Below are 21,418 nucleotides of genomic sequence, written 5' to 3'. Positions count from 1 at the left end.
TATTTTGTTATCATTAGTACCAAAGACTCCTGTGATGAAATTATCTATTTTAGATAATAAAATTAAATATTATTATCGATGCTCTTTTTCGAAAAGGAACCAAGGGTTTAGAACTCTCATTCTAACGTCAATCTAATAAGTTAGATTTTGTCATTAGTGCGATGATCTAATAAACTTATGAGTCATTGATTCTATATTCCTCTCAGATAAAATATCTTTATCAATGATCTTATTGATGATCATCCGATATTATTTTTAGTCACATTATAAGGATTTCATCTATGAATTGTCCGATGATTTGGATTTGGTGGTTGGATAATCATATATATATGTTGGTTAGATTAGATTTAAGTGCAAAAAAAAAAAAAACTATTATAGAGATCACTATTAAATAATGAAATGAAAAATCTATCAACCGTTACCTCTACAAAGGTGAAAAACTATCAAGTATATTATATAACTAAAATTTAATTTTTTTGACTTTCAAATATGCTTCTATGACTAGTTTACTCCTTCCCAACCTCCCTCGTTTGTTCTTATAAGGGAGACAATAAGAACAAATGCTAAGGCATGAATAAATAGAGATATTAGGATGGTTTTTAAAATCCTAATGGAACATGAAAACATTCCTGGGAAGGTTACCACAAATTTACATTCCCTAGATGAAGAACACAAGTTATCATCCAGTTCTTAACACAACACAAAGCACACTGATTAATGTTCATGACACTCCCATGGTGATATTGCTCAAAATATAGAGGTGAAGTAAAGCTGGGGTTGGCCCTAGAAATGGCTACAGAGGCAAATGATAAGTATACTGTATACACAACAGATGTCATAGAATCAATCATCTCTGTGACATCAAAAGAGAAAGATATGTTATATGTTGTTAAGACCTTGTACACAAATTAAATATCATTAGTGTTGGGGTTTACAGGCATCAAGATAAGCTTGCACCGACCCAATCTTGGCTTTGGTCACTGCAGCAATTATAAGGCCATTTGTAAATGTCCATTAGCTAAATCAGAATATTATCTAAGGTCCAACCTATCAAGCTTTATTTTCTTAATCCACCCACTCTCTTGATGATAGGCCACCAAACCCTTGTTTCTCTTTCCATCCATTGTCAACCTGTGAGAAAAGAGAGAAGGCAATCATTGAATGCAGATTCTTGTTTTTGCATCATTTTGACTTTTTTTATTTCTCCTGATCTGAATTTAATAGCCCCAGTGAATCATCTCCAATCAAATATATAGTATCCAATACTGCAGGTCAAAGGCAAGAAGAGTTGGAATTTAGGAAATTGTTTCTAGGATCACCTCATCTGAGACTTAGCTAAGTTTATATCTACTTGCTAATAATTCCATACCATCTCAAACTGACATTAAACATCCAAAGAACACAATTAAACCCAAGGAGTAAAAAAAATGAAAATTAACCTTTGACCTACTGATTGATTTTCCTCTTCATCTTCAAGATATTATGTATCAGAATCCTTGTTCAAGTTGTCTATTGACGGTTGGTTCAAATAATTCTTCTTATGGGTGTACACCTCTCCATTATTTTAAAAAAGAAAAAGTAGCATAAATATCAGCAAAATCATATATGAATGCTTGGTTTATTAGGTTCCAAGTCTCTGTTTGCTGCAATCTACAAGATCACCTTCCTACTAAATAAAGTTTTCATGACCTATCAAGAGAGAGGTACCACAATAATCTAATCTGCACTCAGGAAAACAACTTTGAGAAAGAGCTAACAATTAAGACAAATAAAGGAGCAACTATCAAATAAAAATTATTATTATTATCTTTTTAAGAATGCCACTTTGAAATAACAAATGGTCCCTCTTCAGTACCTTTGCCATTGAAAATAAGGGAAGCATGAGAATTGACATGGCAGTAGTTAATGCAGAGCTTTCTTTGCTCAAGAAACTAATGCAGAGATTCTGGGACCATGCACTTGTAGAATAAAAAGTTAGCTCACTTGAATCTACATGTAGATGAGTAGATCCATCATACAAAGTAAATAAATGGCCATGTGTTGCATGAGAAAGTATTTGCGTGACACTGAGAAGTAGCAGGACCATCATCTTCAGCATTGAGTTTTTATTTTCTGGCAACACATAAACACTTCCAAAGGCCACATGATTTTTCTACATGAAATCTTTGGACTTTTAATATTTGCTGTCATGGTGATATTTCACACTTTGATGCCAAACTTTATTGTCCATAATTTGATCCAAAATTTAACTAATTTTTCATTTATAAAATTTTAATTATAACATTTCTGTGGGTTATGTTTATGTTTCTGATTAAATTAGGATAAATTCATATAGAAAATTTTAAATAAAAAATATAAAACTTTCACCTACAGTCCTCTGTGGCTAAAAATATCATGAAAATATAAAATTTGAAACAGAATTATTGAAATTTCTTTTAAATTATATTTCACGGTGTTCTCTTACTATTAACTCTATATATTTAAAAGTTTATAGTGGACTTATATATAATATGATTCTATAAGGTTGGATAAGAGCACCTCTCATTTGAAATTATCTTAGAAGGAATAGCAGCATGGGCAATGGATCATATGATATTAACAAAGCAAGAGCTGCTCATAATTGGACAAGCCATGGCAACAGGCTGTCCTTGATGAACTTTTATTATGGTACTGCCCTAAGGTGCTGATTAGTGCTACATCCACCCAGATGTCTCACAGAATCTGTATTAATTTTTCTACAGATTCAATGAACCGTGAGGAACGCAGTACTTTCTCCATCAGCAAGTAACCATAAAAAAAGAGAATAAAGCAACGAAGGGTCATGTGTTACAGTCTCTTCTTGATCCATGAAGTACTTGTTCGTTTGATCATCTTAATTTGGAACAGTAGTTCCAAGTATCATAGACAAAAGTTGTATAAGTTAATTTACTAGTAGTGTCTACAGTCATAAACTCTCCAGCCTTGCAGAAAGAAACAAGTGTTGATTGCTTGTCACTGTCCTACCAACATGTTGGTCAGGCCAACAGCAGCCACACAATACCACCTATCAACTGTTTTTTGGAAGACATTCTGCCAAACTCTTCTGTTCTAGTTTGGATATGTTTGTTTTTCCCTTTGGAACCTAAACTCTGATTTCTAGCCGAAGCACTGCTCAGATCTCAGAAGGGAAGTTGTGGGTGGGAAGTGTTTATTGCAGGCTTCAAGTTTGTGAATCTGGGACTTCAGGTGTGCTCTGTTTTAAGTGATCTTGAAGACACTGTCACTACAAAGAAAGATTGTTTTGGATCTCTAATGAAGCCAGCTTTGCTCCATCATGGAGAAAGCATGTATGCAAAGTAATGGAAACCCCTTCTTAAGGACCTAGTTATGTCCTTTGTCTATAACCAACAAATGTTTCTAACCACAACAAATGTTTGCTGAATGATGAGCTTCTCTACATCAAACCAACAAGTCCTGTCTGTGTGTAGGTCAAAGTTGTTTCACATATTCTCAATAGCACTAATTACTGTCAACTAACAGGCATGAATGAGCAATTTTTGATTACCTTTAGGTGAATTCAAACTTCGCATTGCCCTTGATCGAAACTGGAGGAAGTTCTTTGCCTGAGTATGTTAATGTCTCATTCAAAACAGTCAGCAAAGTTACTGAAAGGAAAAAAAAAGAGTATAATTTATGCTAATTAACATGTATATGGGTTGTACACGTGTGATTATGAATAATGATAATGACTGAGAAAGGTTGCATCTCATCTTTCTCACGGTGTGCTTTGTAACTATTTTGCCTTCATAGATTATGCAGGTTATATACATTTATAAGGGACTTGTTATTTGCTTCTATGAACTTTTGATCAAAATTTTAATTGTCTTGCTGTACCGTATCCATTGATTAGAAGTACTCCTTGTGGAAATGGAATCGAGTCGAAGTCTTGTGGCTCGTCTCCAGCGACAGTTTCCTCAGCTCTTTTGCTAGAGTTGGTGTCCCACAGTAGAATACACCTGCGTGAACCAGTGGACTCTGTAAATCCCAATAAGATTGTTGTTGATGCTTGTTCAATGCCAGTAGAGGCAGAAAAATGCTGAGCAGGAAGATTATTGATGAAGTTGCTACTTAAATAGCAGAAACAAAGTTGCAAATCATGGCATCAGGTAGAAAGTTCATGTGAAGTTCTTACCTACTGTTGCACCAGGATGCTCGGAAGCTAACTTGGTAAATACTTCTTTCCAATTTGGTCTTGCAAAGTGAGTTCTCACCTGCCAATTTAATAGTCTCAATCATTTTAATGGAGTTTGACAACAGAAATGGTTGCAGCTCTTGACACTAAAACACTTATAAACAGATAGGTTCAGTTGAAAAACGCTTCTTGTGCTCTGCTTGATAGAAAAAGAAAATAAAAGTTTTATGCTTCTTGGACATTCATTTCATTGTATATTTAATTTACTCAACCGATTTCCTAATTCCATCAATTCAACTATTGAAACTTTCCTATTTTAACTAACATCAATTTCTGATTTATTTTAACAAATCTTTCGTTAGAAGTAACTTTCTTTCAGAGAGAGATTTAAATCACAACTTATAGTTGTAACCAGAGTGGAGATCAGACTGTGGGACTTCAGAACAAATAGATTCCTAAAATATAAAAAGTATCAATATAATTTTAGTATAATTCCTTGATCAACCAAGGATATTCATTGTTCATCTATATAATAACAACAACAGAAGTATGTGATTGTTTGTCAGAAAGCATATCAACTTATTCCATAAAATGCTTTGATGAAGGTTTGCTGGATAGATTCTTACCCGGGTGCCTGATACAATGTCAACACCATGCTTGGCATGACTCAGAGCCTGCACCATTGTGAGGAGAGTAGTCCTTGCATCACGCTCCTCGTAAACACTCGTCAAATAATTATGCATCTCTATAATGCCCTGTTCCAATAAAAATAAACTTCCATTAGTCTGTTAACTGTCTTCCTTTTTCACATGTGATAACAAATAAACTGTTTGCATACAAATAAAGAAAACAATAGGGCAGAATGAAGAACCTTCTTGTCCATTTCAGCCACATCATTCATTACTCCTTTGAACCATTCAAAGGATCCGGCCTCTCTTGTAACCCAGTAGAAATGAGCGCTGCTAGTTCTATATGTTCGCTTCTTGATGCTGCTGCTGGATGTGGAAAAGCTGAAGCTGTGACTGCTAACTTCAGACCTGCTGGTTTCCATTGCCAAATCCTAACAAGGTTCAGAGATACACAAAACCTCGAATGAGATACAGATTCCAATAATCAGCGTATATGCAGCGAAGCAAGCATATAGGTTGTCGCTTTACCATCAGTTCATCTGCTAACTTAATGTTGTTGAGTAGGTCTCTGAGAATGCTGATGAAAGGTGTTGCTCCTATACCAAGCCCGACCAGCAGAAGAACATCATAATTCCGAAAGTCTTGTGCTGGAGCACCATAGGGTCCATCTACAAACAATCTAGGTTGCCTGCACAGGAATTGAATTTTGACTATTGAGTTTCTTTTCTTCTGAATAGCCGTTTCTGTAATTTGCTCGATTATGTAAATAAATTTACCTTGTCTGCTCCGAAGAACCTGATTCATTAAGTGAAGCTCTCCCCATTGAGTGTGGTGAGAAGTAACTCTCTATAAATATGCGCTTAAGCTCCTGGGTCCAGTCACCACTGGTTCTAATGTGGACACTGAGGTACTCATCACCAGGAGCTGACGTAATGGAGAAAGGATGCCTGTTAAAATGAAAAGCGTAATGGTTGAGCTTACTATGTGGAATATGTTCATAATAACGATGGAGATAGCAACAAGAGTTTTGTGATGAACCATTCAAATGGGGAGATAGTAGGGCACTGCAAAAATATATATTGTCCACTTCTATAGCGAAATCCATGTGGCTTGGACATGGTCACAGTCAGCACACCACCAGGTAGTAATGCGACCTACACATCATCAAGTCAAGCTTTATACCTAAGCAATTCTGCTTTCGAGGGTACAAATCAAATATGTAGAGACATTAATACCCTGTTACCTAAATATTCTAACCATTACGATTTTCAACTATAACAAATCAATGTGCTGTAATCCTTAAATTGTTGAATTTTAAGGAGAAACATCTAAAGCAATATGTTTGTTAAACATAACAGTAATTGGGTCGATGAGTTTGATTTTCCAGTAACAATACGTTTGCTAAACCATCTAAGTTTCATATCTAGGCAAATCATAAGCCAGCTTCTGACACCTATTCAAGGGTTTGCACAGTGGCATGGTAACTCTGTTACATGCAATTTGTTTTTGTTCCATTGATTACACTTCATGTACGCTGATGAATCATTCGATGATACATTGCATTCAAGCAGCTAATAATTAAGGCTTACAGAAAGGGCAATTATCATGCATAACATGGACCATGTAATGAGAAAGGGCAATTCTTAAGAGTACTCTTAAGAATTTCTTACTGACAATTGCATGTGAAGCCATCAAATGAGAAGCAGGAGAGGACAACTTGCTAAATTGTTTCTTAATTTCTCCTGTCTGAATAAAGTTCAATTTGGAATAACTTGTGAAGTTGGTAAAACAATTCAGCATGGGGAATAAGTTCAGAAAATTGAAACACCTTATGACCATGTACGAACTGTGGTATGAACTTAGTTTCCTTGAAGTATCGAACAAACTGAATGGTCCAGAGATGAAGAAAGCTTGTACCTTTAAGATCTTGACAGAGTAAGCCTTGGAACGGAAAGCCCTCAGATTCCGCTCGCCCACATAGAGCAGCAATGGAACAGAGATGTACATCCATGTCTGTCCAGATGACCACATAATTAGCACAACAGATGATCAGATCAATATACCTTGCTGGTACATCAGATCAAGTACCTTTCTAGCACATTAGTTCAACAAGTACACTAGAAATGAGACATCTTTATCTAAAGTTTGTTTCTTTATGTATAGGATAAATAGATTATGCTTGTATTGTCACTAACCTAACAGTCTCTAAAATTGATCACAATGTACATAGTTGAAATCCAGTAAGAATTTTCAAAATACTTGGATTATTGAGATTTTATTGCTATCGAAATCTCATTAGTTCAATGAAATCAAGTTTCAACACAATAATTTTGTCCATACAAGTGCTTTTAAATATATACCACATATAACTTCCAAAATATCATTTTGTTTTTTTTAAATACCACATTTGTTATCACATTCTTACATATATACCATTAGAAACTACTGTATGACCATGTATATGCCATCCTATTAGGTTCTATCTATATTATTTTAAACATGATTACAATATGAAATAAGCATAGTTGATTTAGTTAAAACCCAGTTTAGAACTTGGTATTTGTCATCTCCATATGAAATTATAATTAACTTGTTAGTTTTAGTGAATTGCCTGAGTATTTGTTTTGGTCCCAATCAAATCTGATTTAGGACATTAGCTAATACTAATTAGCACTTTACAAGAATATTTCAAACACATGCTTGATGACATGTGTGATTTTCTTTTTAAATGGCATACATGTAATTTGAAAATTCATGATGATAAGTATTTTGAGTATTTAGAATGATAAATATGTAAAAGAAATCCTAAGTAAAGCCTGATCTCTGGTTGCCAACCTCCACATCGTGGTAGGGTATGGGGTGCATGGAAGCCCAAGAGAGAAAAAAAATATAAAAAAAATGTTAGCCGACAATAATAGACCATCCTCTACTTGACCCTTCAATGGAAGGAAAGAAATGGGAGCAACATGCAATATACAAAAGACTACAAGTCATGCAAAGCTACAACTATTGGAACTGATTGAATATTATTATTTCACAACTATCCTCATAAATACTTTGCAGTTAAGCACGTCCCCAAGTCAGATTCCATTTCCGCAGATAATCAATGTACACAGGACCTTGGACTACCCTACGAATTGATATAGCAACTAACATTTTAAATCAGAAATTCTCAACACTCTTTCATCTGAACCAATGGAAAAACTTTTAGAAATTTCTTTTCTGTTGTATGCTGGCAGGTATATGCATCACAAGTAATATAGATACATCTAAGATGATGCATGTAGCATTTAAACCTAATATACAAACAAGTTTCATTATGGCTGCAATTGTTTTCTTTATTATTTTTGTTGTTTTTTTTTTTTAATAAAAACACTTCTGGAAACACCTTAAACTTGGCAATTTACAGACTAAGACTAGAACGATGTGTAATAGGATATTAGTATTCTTTTTTGCTTGTGTGAATGATGGCATGATACCATGACCTCTGGAGAGTTCCAAGTCAATGGTCAAATGCTACCAATATAGCTCCAAATTAATGCTCACGTCATCTGTGCTTGCTACCCAACAATGCAAGCAGACTATTTAAGAAAAAACTATAGCTCTTTCCATGTGAGTTGTTGCACCAAATTCCAAGCCTCGGTGAGATTGTGACTAACATACGAGTTCCCTCCATCAACTGTTCCAACTTATGCTCAAGATATTCTATCGTCAAGAATACGTTTGAAAGACCATGACATGAGAATGAAGGATGCTCACGGTGACCCTCACGATCAAGTCACTAGAATAACGTATGTAACACCTAAGTCAAACCTACCAGCAAGACATATTTATCTTTTCTTTTTTATTAGGCAAAGTCTCACATCCAGATGTGTTGGCCCATACTCTAGCTAGACTCTTAGGTGTCTGATGGAGATGCTTCTGCTGGTCCCAAAATTTCAAGTCCAAACTCGGTCTATATGAAGCATAAATTAACTTATAATGTCTGTGATCCGATCAACGGGATGGCATGATCAGCTTGCTCTCAGCGGTTCCAATCACCACCCACCACAATGCAAATAATCAACCATACTAGACGAGACAGTTGAAACATCGATCTCGACATGATGGGCTGTAAAGTATTGTCTTAGTGTCGAATAGTCGACATGACAAGACAGGTCAAGATCCTAAATCCGACCTTGCTAATCTAGTTAATTAAATCATGGCCTCAAACTCAAATTAGGACGACAATTTGGAATCCTCCGGTTGTCACATCTTGACCTCTAACTATAATCCCTACCGTCCATCTGAACCACGCTCACCTGTACGTTTGAGGGTGGTACCGATGAACGGCGGATATACACGGGAGTAAACTGACGGTTGAGATGGGAGAAGTCTACATGTAACCGGGGAGTATTCTAAGCTCCGGAAATCACGCACAGCATGGGGAAGGGGGGGTCCGGTGTTGATGTTCGTCCGGGGTGACCGACGGGGACGGGTCACTTTGACGCATTTAACACACGTCAGGGACGTGGAAGTGGTTGTGTTTCACCTATTTCTCGTCTCAACCCAGTCACGCGTATTTACGCCAACCTCGATCCAAAAAGAGACTCTGAGCAACCTAGCCTAACATCCACCTGACATCCTATTGGAGGAAGAAATGGTATCCCCATCATTGGGTCCCGCCTGACCCCCGTCAAGCGGGGAAGGCAAGTGGCTCCCGCGCAGTTTTAGTGAGAGAAGGGATGGCGTCCCTTGTGGTCGCCCTAAAAAGAGAAAATATCGGGTCGTGGTCGTTAATGCCGTGCGGGGACGGAAAGTAGGCAACCGGTTGCACACGCGACGGAGCTTCGAAGAAGCGACGACGGAGACGTGGGACGTAAAAACCTGTCCCCATCCCGACCCGTTGCATGCCACGCCGCGCCAAGCCCGGTTCCGCCTCCGACGCATGGAAATGTAACGTCATCGATGCAGAATGTAACCGAGAAGAGTCGTCGGAAGGACATACCGTCCGCTGGTACCACTCCTGGACGAGGAACATGTAGTAGCCATGGACGAGCAGCAGCACGTAGACGACGGCGAGCAGGTGGTGGGAGTACCAGAAGGCGTTGAACCCGCTGAGCCGGTTCAGCGGGAAGGGCAGCCTCGCGCCGTTCTTCCTGAACCGGTGGGTGGCCAGCGTGAAGGAGATGGTCATCAGCACCACCATGGCGATCCCCGTCACCCCTTCCACCCCAGCCACCAGGCTCCCGTACGTGGGTTTCTCCTGTCCGAAGTATCTGGCCACCAACTCGTAGCGCGCCGGCGACGAGTTGATCAGCCGCGGGAAATCGCACGTCAGATGATTCCCGGCGTGTAGAAGGATCCCGATCACTATGGCAGTCGCAATCATCTGTACCATAAGAACAACAAATCTAATTTACGTGGCATATAAAAGTATTAGTCCCAAGAAGCTTTTGTTTGTGGTTTAACATGCAGCCCGTACACATACAAATGCGCATACCACGTGGGATACTGTAGCATAAAAGCTTAAAAATACTTGTCTTGGAGCACCTTGGTATTTGGGCAGTTGGATTTCAGTGATTGGTGAGACCCCGAAGGTGGCATATTTAACTTTTGGAAGGCCATGTACTCGAAGAAAAATTCATGTACAATACACTTCTGGGAGGAGAACAAAAGTGTTGCGCTGGTTGGAGATGTTGGTCATGGGTGTCCACCAAGCACAGCTGACACGACCGGCGAGGGAAGCGAGATGCCACCACGTCATAAGGCGAAATGTGGAACCTTGTGGATTGAGAAGGACCCAAGTCTGAATCATCAAGACAGAGGAAAGAGGAGGAGGCGGTAGGCCCTTGTTCTGGAGGTCGGGGACGGACAGTGCATGAGATCCATTTAACGTGCACTGCCGGCCACCGTGAAGAGGCGCGAGTACGAACTATGCATTTGGCACGTAAAATTAAAATGACAAAAGATGGAAGATGTGCGGAGACTCTGACGGCTCAACCACAACGTGATGAACAAGTAGAGAGGGAAGGGCACAGTAACTGCGATTTGTTTCGATAGAATATCCAATCAATCATTTAGAATTCACATACCTTGTGGAATGTGATGTTGTCGTCGAAGGGGACGAAAAGCCGGGCCCGTGTGGAGCGGAGCCAGGTGAGAGTGTTCCGGCAGACGGGGAGCAGCACGAGGGCCATGTTGAGTTTGAGCGTCTCTGCCGCGCCCTTGGCGGTGGGAAGGCAGTAGCCCATCACCTGGAACGCGTCCCGCTCCCGGTACTGCGTGAACTTCCAGGCGAACAAGCCCGCCATGGCCGCCAGCCACAGCGACACCACCCACGCCCGCTGCCAGTTCTCTTGCGCTGCCAGCCGCAGCCTAGCTGCCGCGCGGCGAGGGCTGAACCAGCGGCGCCGAGAGGGCTTCGGCCCGCCGGCGATGGTCTGGCTCCACCCCGCCGCGCTCGCCGTGCTCAGCGGCCGGCTGTAGTTCATGTACGTGTCCCGCTGCAGCAGCAGCGCCTCCAGTTGCCATAGCTGTTCAAAAGAAAAAGGAGAACGCGCAACAGCGTTGAAAGGCTATGCATCGATCGACGCGTAAGTGGAAAGGAGACGAAGGAATTGGGTGTCCCCTGTTCACCTCGATGTAGCCGAGGTTTTCGGGGTCCAGCTCTTCCATGATGAGAGCCGCGTACTCGTCCGCCTGCTCCTTCAGCATGGACAGCTTGTTTGCCGAAGCACTCAGGCCTATTAGCTGTTACCCAACAAAAAGTGAAACAAATGATAGTTACCCTTTCTTTGCCCTCACAGTCTCCATAACAGCACTGATAATTGGACTGCCCAGGATGAGCTCACCTCTTGTACTTCCTCTCTCGTAATCCTCCCATCCACATTGGTATCCGCCCTACCATAACAAAAATCAAATTAGAGCATGAAGAAAAGAAATCGTACAGCTTTGATCAAGCGCATACATACATGTCGAAGAAGATTTGAAGGCGGGCATCGAAGCTTTGATCAGAGATCTGGAGCCAGAATTCGTAGAGTTCTTCTTTGGTAATTCTCTCCAAGTTCTGGCGCCGCCTTCTTGACAGGGCATCGAATATGCCCACAGCGAACTCCTTCGAGTCCACCATTCCTGGGGAAGATGAAATCGAAATAAATCCTCAACGATGGTTGGACCGCATCACTGGGAGGTTACCCGATCCCGATCCGAAAAGAACATAAGAGAAGCGTGTAGTGAGAGTGACCTATGCATTCGCCGAAGTCCTCACGGGAGAGGAGGCCGTCCTTGGCGAGCAAGGCGAAGCGGTCCTCCACCCGCCGCCACAGCTCCGCCGCGTCCGCTGCCCCCGTCGTCGTCCGGCTGATGAAGCGGAGCCCCTTCAGTGCCCGCTGCGCACCCGACCGCGTCCGCTCCAGTCGCGCCCGGATCCGCCGGGCGTCCCGCGACGACACGGCAGCTGTGGGGGCCGGGAGCTGGAGCGGGCCCGGCGACGAGTCGTCCGTCGCCAGCATGTCGGCCAGCGTCCGCCGCGACGTCGGCGACCGGAGCCACGCGAACTTGCGCCGGATCCGCGACGCCGTCGAGGAGCTCTGGCTCAGGCTCCCCGACGAATCCCTCCCCGCCGACGCCGCGGCAGCGGCGGCGGCGGATGTCGGGGTGACGCTCCGGACAACCATCGACTCCTCGTCGAGCTCCAGCATCACCTCCACCAGATCGCTCTGGTCGTTAAGGAAAATGGGCAGCATTCCGCCTCCCCCACCGCCGTAGCCGTAGCCGTACCCGTTGAAGACGGACTCGTCGCTAGAGTCCTCATCATCCGCAAGGATGTCGGCGATCCGCCGATGGCCGGACTTCCGGGAACTCCCGCCGCCCGACGACGGCGTCCTCACCATCTCAGCGGTGCGCCACTCTCTCCCAATCCCCTTTTCTTCTTCTTTTTTTCTTTATAGACCTTTCCTGTTCTAGTCAAGTTTACCTCCACTTCTTCTCACCTTCTTAAAACGAACACGACGCCACCAATTCAACGCTTTGGCGACGACGAGCTCCGAGGCAAAGAGAGTTGTTAGGATTCGTTGTAGAAATCTGCGTCAAAGAAAAAAAAAAAAGCTAAAAGAGCCTACGAAATAAACACCCCTATCCATCGCCACCGTCCATCACCGATCCGATATCTCCGCTGTGCGGGGCTGATTTAGACGTAAAAGTTGTGCGAGATTTCTCATTTGAAGCTCCGACTCTTCGCTCCTTTTTGGCGAGGACAGTCTGTGTCCGTGGTAGGCGAGCACGCAGCTCAAAGCGGATCCAGCGGATGGACGGTGGATGACAGGCACACGCGTCCTTCGAAAAGATTGACGCTCGTGAATAGGCAACTACGTGAGGTGACAGGGAGATGGCTGGGGAGGGGGGTAGTTTGTAAAAGACGGGTCAACGTCCGGTGGGCGGGAGATGGAAAGCAGACGCCACGAAGCGTGCAACAAGCAGTGCCCGCGTGGCTCTAAGAATCAATTTGCTCTCATCACACAGGCGGTGAAGGGTATTTCCGGTACTTCATCACTTGCCTCTAGCTAAGTTTTAGCTGTGCGTGAGATGGTCCTGGTCTTTGACTAATTTACCCCCGCATCTCTTCAAAAGCGAAATAAATTAACCGTGTGGATTAACCATATCATGACGCCTTGTTTTTGGCGTTGCCGTCTTCGTGAGCGATTGTTGGTTGAGTCACACCATTTCTTGTTCCCATTTCTTTTATCACATAAAGGAAACTAAACTGAAAAATAAAGTCCTACTGAACTTTCTAGACAGTTCTAGAGACACGTGCAGGAAATGGGTAGAACTGTCAATTGCTTCGCGAGTTGCTACACAAAAGAAGGGGGAAAGAAGCTCGTCGCTATTAGATGTGATGTCGTAACAAACAATCGCAATCAGTCTATGTTCGGGGTGGTTCTTTCGATTAATTAGGGCAACGTTTGATTTGGGGTTGATGAGGATGAAATATCGAGTAATCCATGTGAGTTTGTATCATTCTTCCCATGTTTGACCAGTTGGTTTGACTAATTGAACTAGTCCGATTGAGATATCAAATCATGCATTAAGTTTACTTGTACGAGCATAAAATTGTTTATTACTTCTCTAGCTTCCCTTTACATAGCATCATGGCGTGGATAAGAAAGCGAATTGAATGCCAAATGCATGTTTTTTTTCTGCTTTGAATTAAAGAAATTTGACTTAGAATAAAGATGTGGAGTTGATGAGTGTCTAAGGGATTTTGTTGGGGTTCTGTGGGAAGTTCATAAGTTGTTTTGAGTCTGACAAGATCTGAAGATGGAAAATAATTTCATGATAGGCAAGCTTGAGACCTTCTATGACTGCCCATATCTCTGCCAGTGGGGAAGAAGTAGGTGACAAGGTGCAACAGTCTGCTATGACAATATCGTTCCTACAATAAGAGAGAAAGAGAGGAGAATAAGAACCATCACAAAGTAAAAGTAAACCAATATTGTGGTGTTTGGGTAGGGGGAGGAATTGAAGCAAGAGGGAGATTAATGTCACTGCCCTCACGGGGTGGAGCATGGGTGTCATCAATTAGGGAAAGTGTTTTTATCCAGATTGTGAAGGGTTGAAGGTATTGGTTGCGAAGAAGGAGGCAATCAATCATTTCAGTGCTTCCACAAGAGCCAAAAGATAGTTAGCAATTAAAGAACGGAGAGAAGATGTTGAGTGAGGGTTTAGATCTCCATCTTCATCAAGCCATGCCCAATCGTAAAATAGTTGAGACACTAGTGAGGTTTTAGCTTGGACAAGATATCAAAAGTTTTTAGCAAAAAAAATATTTGAAAAAAGTTATGATTGATTGAATTTTGACTTGAATGACAAACAGGACATGTGTTTATAGTTTTGAAGGAAGTGAGAGGTCCATTTAGATGTGGGGGTACTTTACATAGAAGTTTCCAAAGAAAAATTTTCACTTTGAGGAGTACTGATAGAGCCCACATCACCTTCCAACTCTTCCATTCGTCGTCATTGCGGTAATCTTTAAAAGAAGATTGAAGTACTACGAGTCGTAACTTAGCCAAATGCACGTTTAGAATGTGTTGTTATCCACACAATTAAAAATCCGGTGCACCGCCAACCTAATTCACTTGAATTGGTGTCATGGCGAAGAAGAGATCTGTCATCAAAGGCATATCGATTTGGTTTGAAAAACACAACTTGATGGATGAAAAGTTCACTTTATATTGGACTTGTTATGTTTTGAATGGAACAGTCTACAGTAAACTGAACCTCAATCCACCCAAAGATTTTTCTTGTTTGATCTGAAAATCATCTCATAACATCTTTATTAGCTAAGAGAGTTGGCACCTTCGTTATGAGACACTTAACGGCTGACTTGTTCTACAGTTAGACCTCATTTCAGCCGAAAAGTACTTAATATCCTTTCTCAAAAATGATGCAAAAAGAGTTTAGGATTATTCAAGTCATAAAAACAGTATTCTCATACGACGTTCCTTCTCACGTGCAAGTTGGTTTAAGTTGAGATCGACTGAGCTCAAGTAAAGAGAAATGGTCATATATTCTCTCTCGCGTTCAAGTCGGTTTAGGTTGAGATACACCAAACTCAAGTGAGGAGGAGGGCCAAAATATATTAGGTTCTAGTGATTTACATCAACACTCTTCATATAGGCTCCTAAATCTAGTTTTAAGGCTAATTGGTGTCAGTTTCAAGTTTGGTAGACTGATTTCTTGGTCTAAAACAATGCTTAAATGACTGTGGAATCCCCCAATGCTTTATCTGTTTTTGAACCATGTAGAGTACTTACTTCATGACAAGGACAGAGCATTATTAAGTTGTTGCTTCATCTGCTTCCTCCCATGTAAATATTGATCACCTAACCAAATCAAAATATATAAATGTCATGGAATGTATCGTACTTTTGTTTAGTTTAATTCCTTTCATGTTGTCAGTTCAAATTTCAACTTGTTGATATATTATACAAGCAATTTTTTTTGTTCTTGTGACTTCATTAATTAAACAAAGATCACAAGCCACAAGGATTACTTGAGATCTCAAATCTTTATAATTTATGATCGCATGTGAAATTGAAAAGGGAACAACCAACAAAAATTCAACTACTTCTTCACCTACCTCTTTGCCCTTGAGCTTCCTCCGCATCACCTAAATTGATGAGAAAGATTTCATGTTCTTTATTTGATGCTAGAGAAATAATGTATCATGATTATTAGTTTCAAGTCTTCTTTGACGATCGACTCAAATCTATTTTTGTGGATCAGTGGGTTGACATCAACCCGGATGAGCAGGGATGTGTAGATAGAAATAAAAAGAGGAATACAAATAGATCCTGTGCAGATTAAGGACTGTGTTGGTGAACAAATCCTAAGAAGTTGTTTTCTCTGGTTGGTATCGACTGCACCATTAATGCTTATAAACGCATTGACCAAGTTCCAAAGATGTGATAGTGTAGCTTAAACTTCTACAAAAAATAAAATTTTATTTTGATTATTGAAGTTGGACATGCTTACAATGAGTTGATGTCTTTTATAGATTTTGATTTTTTCTAGTTTTGGGTATATTTGAGTTTATCTATCACTATCAATGTCTCATCTCACAAGTAATCAAGTGCTTGGCCTGCCATCAGGTTGATACAAATGTTCTGATACAAGCATTCTTGCTATGCTCGCTCCAATCAAGTCCAGAGACTGAAATGAGTAAGATTCACGCTTGCTGGACTTTGGAGGCAACGAGACAGTGATTGATGATACAGTACTTTTGTTGAGGGAGGAGCACAACTCAACCGATGGACATGGAGAGGAGGAGCAAGTCCAGTTCAGACAAAATTTGTGGTGGTATTTTCTATCATGTCGATATGGACAGTGTGTTGTCATATGCATGGTGGTAGGTGGGTTAGGCATAGATCATGACAACATGGAGAAGAACCATTCTTTAGCTCAATGATTCAGCCATTCTAATTCTTTTAGATATCAGATCTGATATTATTAAGGCTGCATACATTGATCCTCCCCAGACCTTGCATTGGTGGGAGCCTCCTGCACTAGATACACCCTTATCGGATCTGATATCGATTTCAGTAATTTATCAGACTGGTATGATACCGAGATATCCGACAGTATGTACCTTATGTTTATAGATTTCTGTAAGATTTTTGGAAGACAAAAGGTACATATCAATAGGTGAGATTTATGGGAAGAAGGCTTGGTTTCCAAGGAAAGGTCTAATACCAACAAGAAACCATGCAAATTTAAGGTGAAATGTTAATATCTACGATATGATAACTTTGTGGGTGGTGAAACTTTGGAGATCACCAACTGGTAAGAACACTAAAGACAGGACACAAAGTGGGAAGAATTTCTTTTCAAGGTTTGATCTGGTTAGATGTTTAATGCATACCAACCCAGTACCAGTGACAAAATCTCAGAATCAAGTTAGTCCAAATGAAGTCATAATGGAACTTAGGATTCACTTTTTTGTCATTGGTTTCAGATTGACAGTCCAAAGTCATGCCCTTGATGAATTCTTTAGAAGCAAGCAACTTAACATTATGGGAAGGTGAATCTGATCTATGTTCTTTTCATGTGACAACTTCTGAACTTACCTTGTGATAACCATTGGGTTAAAGCATTATATTCTGGTAATCCATCAAAAATTCTTCAATGGCCTTGTGATTTATTTGTATAAACTTCTCAATTACATATATGCATTTTGAAACAATGAAATCTTAAACCATAGTGCACACAAGTATGGCCATGGCAACTACAGTGATGAATTCATTTGTTTATATATCAGCAAGGCTTTTAAACACTACAAGAGTTTTGCATTTTGTTTCCCATCACCATTGGAAGGTTATTTAATTTCCATTTATTCATCTTGTGAGTTTCAGTGATTTCTGGGAGTATTTGCTTGAATGGTTTCATACTTCCAAAAGAATCTGATGTTATGCAGAAACAGTAAAGATTGGTTTACATACAAACAGATCTTTCATATATGAACACTTGGGTCATGCACAATGTCTGACAATTATGTGTAGATGCAGAATTCATATGTTGTAATACTTCTAATATATGTAGGTCAGGGAAAACTGTGCATAGTATATCATATAAAAGGTATAAAGAAATAAAAACAGAATCCCAAGAAAAAGCAGAGGATTTGTAGGTCAGAGTGGGTGATGTTCACAGATGATCAGGTAGTCTTCGATTTGTTTGGCTCCTGAGAAAATGAAGAGAGATTTGAATCTTCCATTTCCACTAGCAAATAAGAAATAGGAAGAAATATTTGTGATGTGTTCTCCAACAGACCAAGTTCTTTTTCCCTGATTCTTCGAAGAATCAATTTATGTTACAAGGGATTGTGGTGAATCTGTAGCTCAATTTATGCCCATGCTTCACTGCTCCTACTAAAAATTCTGTTCCTACAATAATTGATGATTAAATCTGCTGGCAAAGAGAGCAACTTTGTTAGATATGTTTATTGTGTATTCTTGATGGCCCAAGACTACTAAACCTCTGCAATTTTAGCTTCATAGCAGGCTGCTGTTTGCAGGTGGTATCAAGTTTTGATATGAGCACCAACCCAAGCTGTGATAGTGTTCCACTGCACTTCTCAGAGAAGGACAAGATCCTGTGCAATTTGCAGACAGGTTGATGATCTAAAAGGTAGACTAGCCTTACCCAAACCACAAATATGAAACAACAAACTAGATCATGATTTAGCAATCATTGATTTCACATAAGCTGTCTATGATTTTGAAGACAAGCCAGATATTGAGTGAACATATCCATACTGTGCAACATGACACCTGAAATTGTTTTATTTTCCTGAGCATCAGATATTAAATAGCACATGGTTTGACTATTAAATCCTTTTTCCAGTGTGTTTTCAGATGCTATCAGATGTTTAGGTTTTTTATGAATTAATAATGCTTTGCTGTGTTCTTAAGATTCTGAAGTCCACAGGCAAAGCACAATTTCAAGTTTTGGTGCACCCCCAAGGTTGGATAGCATCCACTCCATTGAGCAGAAGGCCAATCACTTGGTTCACAAACACAGATTACAAAGAGTGGAGAAGGAAAGGTGAAGAAAATGTAGAACCATTTACAAGCTGTGGTAAAATGACTACAACACAAGTGTTTTGACCCCTCTCTCTCTCTCTCTCTCTCTCTCTCTCTCTCTCAGTGCTTTATTTATACTACTACAAAGATTTGCATGCTATACACAGACCAAGAAACACACAAGCTGACTGCAATTTTGTGGTCATACTTTGTCCTCCATCTCAGTGTCATCTATCCAGAGAGCTTATCACCACCCTACAAAGTAATTACAAGTGCACAAGCATAGAAAGAGAGTCTTTGAAGTGCTACTGGTCTTAAAAATGGATGAATTATTAGGAAACATATGAACAAGGGTTTGATGTTCCAAGCAATTAGAGAAGGACCAACCAGTCATAGACGGTGGGGAATCTCGGCTGGGCCGTCTGGATTCCCTCCTCCGCCGGCACCGGTTTCCTCCGCAACCTCTTCCAATCTCCCCAAAGCCCCGGAGCTGCAGCAGTAGTTCAGACGGGGAAAAAAAGCCATCTTTTCGGTCCCGCTCGCCTTCTCGGACCTTCTGGAAACCTCTAGAACAGAAAAAGGAAGAGGAGGAGGAGGAGCAACTCACGCGCGAGGGAGGCGTCGGGGGCGCGGACGATGGCGATGCTACAGACTACCTGTACAACGGCGGCGGAGGCGGAGGCGGAGGCGGAGGAAGGGGAGAAGGAGTTGTACTTGCGGAGCTCGTCGAGCGGCGGAGGCCCGGCGACGGTGTCGTCCCACAGCCGGTCGAGAAGGCCCATTCGAGCTCCAGACACGGAGGAGAGGAACGGCGGGTAGGAATTCATCGCAGGCAAGGATTTCTTTTGGATAAGGTCAACGGTTGACCATTCGATTTGGCTCACCGTGGCGTGATTTGGCCTCCACCCTCCGTCTCTCGACGTCTGCATCTGATGCAGACGGACTGAAACAGTTAGCGATAATTACTCATAGAAAACGAAGGTAGGGTTTCAATTCCTCGATCGAATTGAACACAACGAGCTTGAATTATCAGAGTATCTCCAAATCCAATCGATTTAATCCTTCCCAGTGGATTAGTAGGAAGAGGGCGTTTATTAAGTCAAATAGATTTAATGTACTTGTTAATTATTTTTGATATGACTCCAACTCGAAATATATATCAATCTTAGTGTTACTAATATGAGATTAATCCCTATTTACCCCCCCCACGCCTAAACGGACACGAGACGGGGAAAACGGTAAGACGACGTTGACCAAGTTGCGTCATGGACAAGATCGATCGACATCCGATCGGCCCCACGTTGCCGCCAAAACAACGCTGAGACTGACGTCAGCTTCAACCCAGCCTCGTTCTAATATCTTTAATTAAGTAACTGTGTAAGCTTTAATCAACTGGCTTTCATAGCTCAGTTGGTTAGAGCACCCGTTTAGTAAGCGGGAGGTCTTGAGTTCGAATCTCAATGAAAGCATTTTTGTTTATTATAGTTAATAGTTTGTAGGGTTTTTTTATTTTTTGACCCATTTATTTTCCCCCCTAAAAACCTTTAAATCCAATTCTATAGTCTTTGATGCTTTTACCAAATATATTTTTACATAGAAACCTTTAAATCTAACTATCATATTGTTTGATAGAATTAACTATCAATCATTTTGTTTATTTTATGTTTCTACACATCCTTTCCCACTATATATATATATATATATATATATATATATATATATATATATATATATATATATATATATATATATATATATATATATATATATATATATATATATATATATACCTCAAACCATCACAAAGATATTTATAACAAAGTGTTTTTTTAATTAATGATAAGATCTTTGACTTAATATAATATTTGGAAAGACTTCTTTTCCCCAAGTTTGAGTCAAGTTGACTTATACTTTCCAAACATTGGCTAGTTATTTTTTTAATTTTAATTGAGAATATTTATTTTTTAATAAAAATATAGATAAAACTGAATTCAAATAATTCAGTCTACATTATTATTATTATTATTGTTATTTCTACCATTTCAATCCATGAACTCGTCAATCTACCATCCGAATTGAAGTTAGAATGATTTGGTCAATTGGGCTCTAAATATAATACGAAAATAAACGAGATATTGAGCTCACAAGTAACAAATGTAATGATCACGCAACCATTACAAACTTGGGAAGAATAGATTCCAAGACTCGGGGCGTTCAACGCCAACTTCTTGTCTTAGATTGCCTCCCCAATGATTGATTGAGTCGGGCACGACAAGTCCAGGGCAGGGACACGTTGCAGCCGCTCGGCCCGAGTCGACCCAGCGCGTGCGGGAGGAGGCCGAGTCCACCACTCGTTTGGGGGTGGCGTGTCTCTTGCTTTTTTGGCCTTTGAATTCCGAGTACGAGTCGATGCGGCCGGCCGCATCGACTCGTCGTTCACTCGGATTCGATGACTTGTGAACCCCGCCGAACATTCCACAGAACGATGGAGAAAACGACTCGTTTCGGTTTGACCCGCTAATTTGGTCGTCGTGGGACGCAAGTCCGCGCGGGAGGTGAGT

The 21,418-nt window shown here is 40.7% G+C and overlaps 2 protein-coding genes and 1 non-coding gene across 7 annotated transcripts; 1 reads left to right on the top strand and 2 right to left on the bottom strand.

The window, feature by feature from the left end:
- Positions 1 to 842: 842 nt before the first annotated feature.
- On the bottom strand, positions 843 to 12,943 carry LOC103977436 (respiratory burst oxidase homolog protein E). 5 transcript variants are annotated; one of them, XR_001977289.2, is made up of 16 exons: positions 12,026 to 12,943; positions 11,754 to 11,913; positions 11,634 to 11,682; positions 11,419 to 11,532; positions 10,875 to 11,315; positions 9,788 to 10,171; positions 6,718 to 6,813; positions 5,839 to 5,954; positions 5,577 to 5,747; positions 5,329 to 5,488; positions 5,043 to 5,231; positions 4,798 to 4,926; positions 4,172 to 4,250; positions 3,874 to 3,995; positions 3,545 to 3,644; positions 843 to 1,131 (listed from the first exon to the last, which is right to left on the bottom strand). XR_001977289.2 is itself a non-coding variant. In XM_065144522.1 (15 exons), exons 1-14 carry the CDS (start codon positions 12,672 to 12,674, stop codon positions 3,886 to 3,888), a joined length of 2,847 nt encoding a protein of 948 aa, XP_065000594.1. In that variant the 5' UTR covers positions 12,675 to 12,943; the 3' UTR covers positions 3,534 to 3,644; positions 3,874 to 3,885. The 5 variants fall into 5 exon arrangements, 3 of the variants coding, with proteins under 3 accessions (XP_065000594.1, XP_065000595.1, XP_018679226.2); XR_001977288.2 differs by having other exon boundaries at positions 844 to 1,131; positions 3,545 to 3,602; XM_065144522.1 differs by lacking the exon at positions 843 to 1,131 and having other exon boundaries at positions 3,534 to 3,644.
- A 5,937-nt stretch (positions 12,944 to 18,880) lies between these two features.
- Positions 18,881 to 19,719, bottom strand: LOC135634209 (uncharacterized). Its single transcript, XM_065144524.1, has 3 exons — positions 19,465 to 19,719; positions 19,245 to 19,347; positions 18,881 to 19,112 (listed from the first exon to the last, which is right to left on the bottom strand). The coding sequence occupies exons 1-3, from the start codon at positions 19,682 to 19,684 to the stop codon at positions 19,085 to 19,087; spliced, it is 351 nt and encodes a 116-aa protein (XP_065000596.1). The 5' UTR covers positions 19,685 to 19,719; the 3' UTR covers positions 18,881 to 19,084.
- A 533-nt stretch (positions 19,720 to 20,252) lies between these two features.
- Positions 20,253 to 20,326, top strand: TRNAT-AGU (transfer RNA threonine (anticodon AGU)). Its single transcript has one exon. It is a non-coding gene; the product is annotated as a tRNA-Thr (tRNA).
- Positions 20,327 to 21,418: the final 1,092 nt, after the last annotated feature.

The sequence above is a fragment of the Musa acuminata genome, chromosome BXJ3-3 (genome assembly GCF_036884655.1).
Source record: "Musa acuminata AAA Group cultivar baxijiao chromosome BXJ3-3, Cavendish_Baxijiao_AAA, whole genome shotgun sequence".
In the NCBI taxonomy this organism is placed as follows: Eukaryota; Viridiplantae; Streptophyta; class Magnoliopsida; order Zingiberales; family Musaceae; genus Musa; species Musa acuminata.
The sequence above is the reverse complement of the archived record's forward strand: the minus strand, read 5'-3'. Positions and strand labels throughout refer to the sequence as shown.

What these genes read in the sequence shown, in the direction of transcription:
- LOC103977436 (XM_065144522.1), bottom strand. Translation starts at nt 12,674, where the DNA reads ATGGTGAGGACGCCGTCGTCGGGCGGCGGGAGTTCCCGGAAGTCCGGC. An exon ending in CGAGAGAGGAAGTACAAGAG is followed by an intron (nt 11,533 to 11,633) that starts GTGAGCTCATCC and finishes GTTGGGTAACAG; the next exon opens with CTAATAGGCCTGAGTGCTTC. An exon ending in GCATCCTGGTGCAACAGTAG is followed by an intron (nt 3,996 to 4,171) that starts GTAAGAACTTCA and finishes TGGTTCACGCAG; the next exon opens with GTGTATTCTACTGTGGGACA.
- LOC135634209 (XM_065144524.1), bottom strand. Translation starts at nt 19,684, where the DNA reads ATGAATTCCTACCCGCCGTTCCTCTCCTCCGTGTCTGGAGCTCGAATG. An exon ending in CCCCGACGCCTCCCTCGCGC is followed by an intron (nt 19,348 to 19,464) that starts GTGAGTTGCTCC and finishes CTACTGCTGCAG; the next exon opens with CTCCGGGGCTTTGGGGAGAT. An exon ending in TTCCCCACCGTCTATGACTG is followed by an intron (nt 19,113 to 19,244) that starts GTTGGTCCTTCT and finishes ATTACTTTGTAG; the next exon opens with GGTGGTGATAAGCTCTCTGG.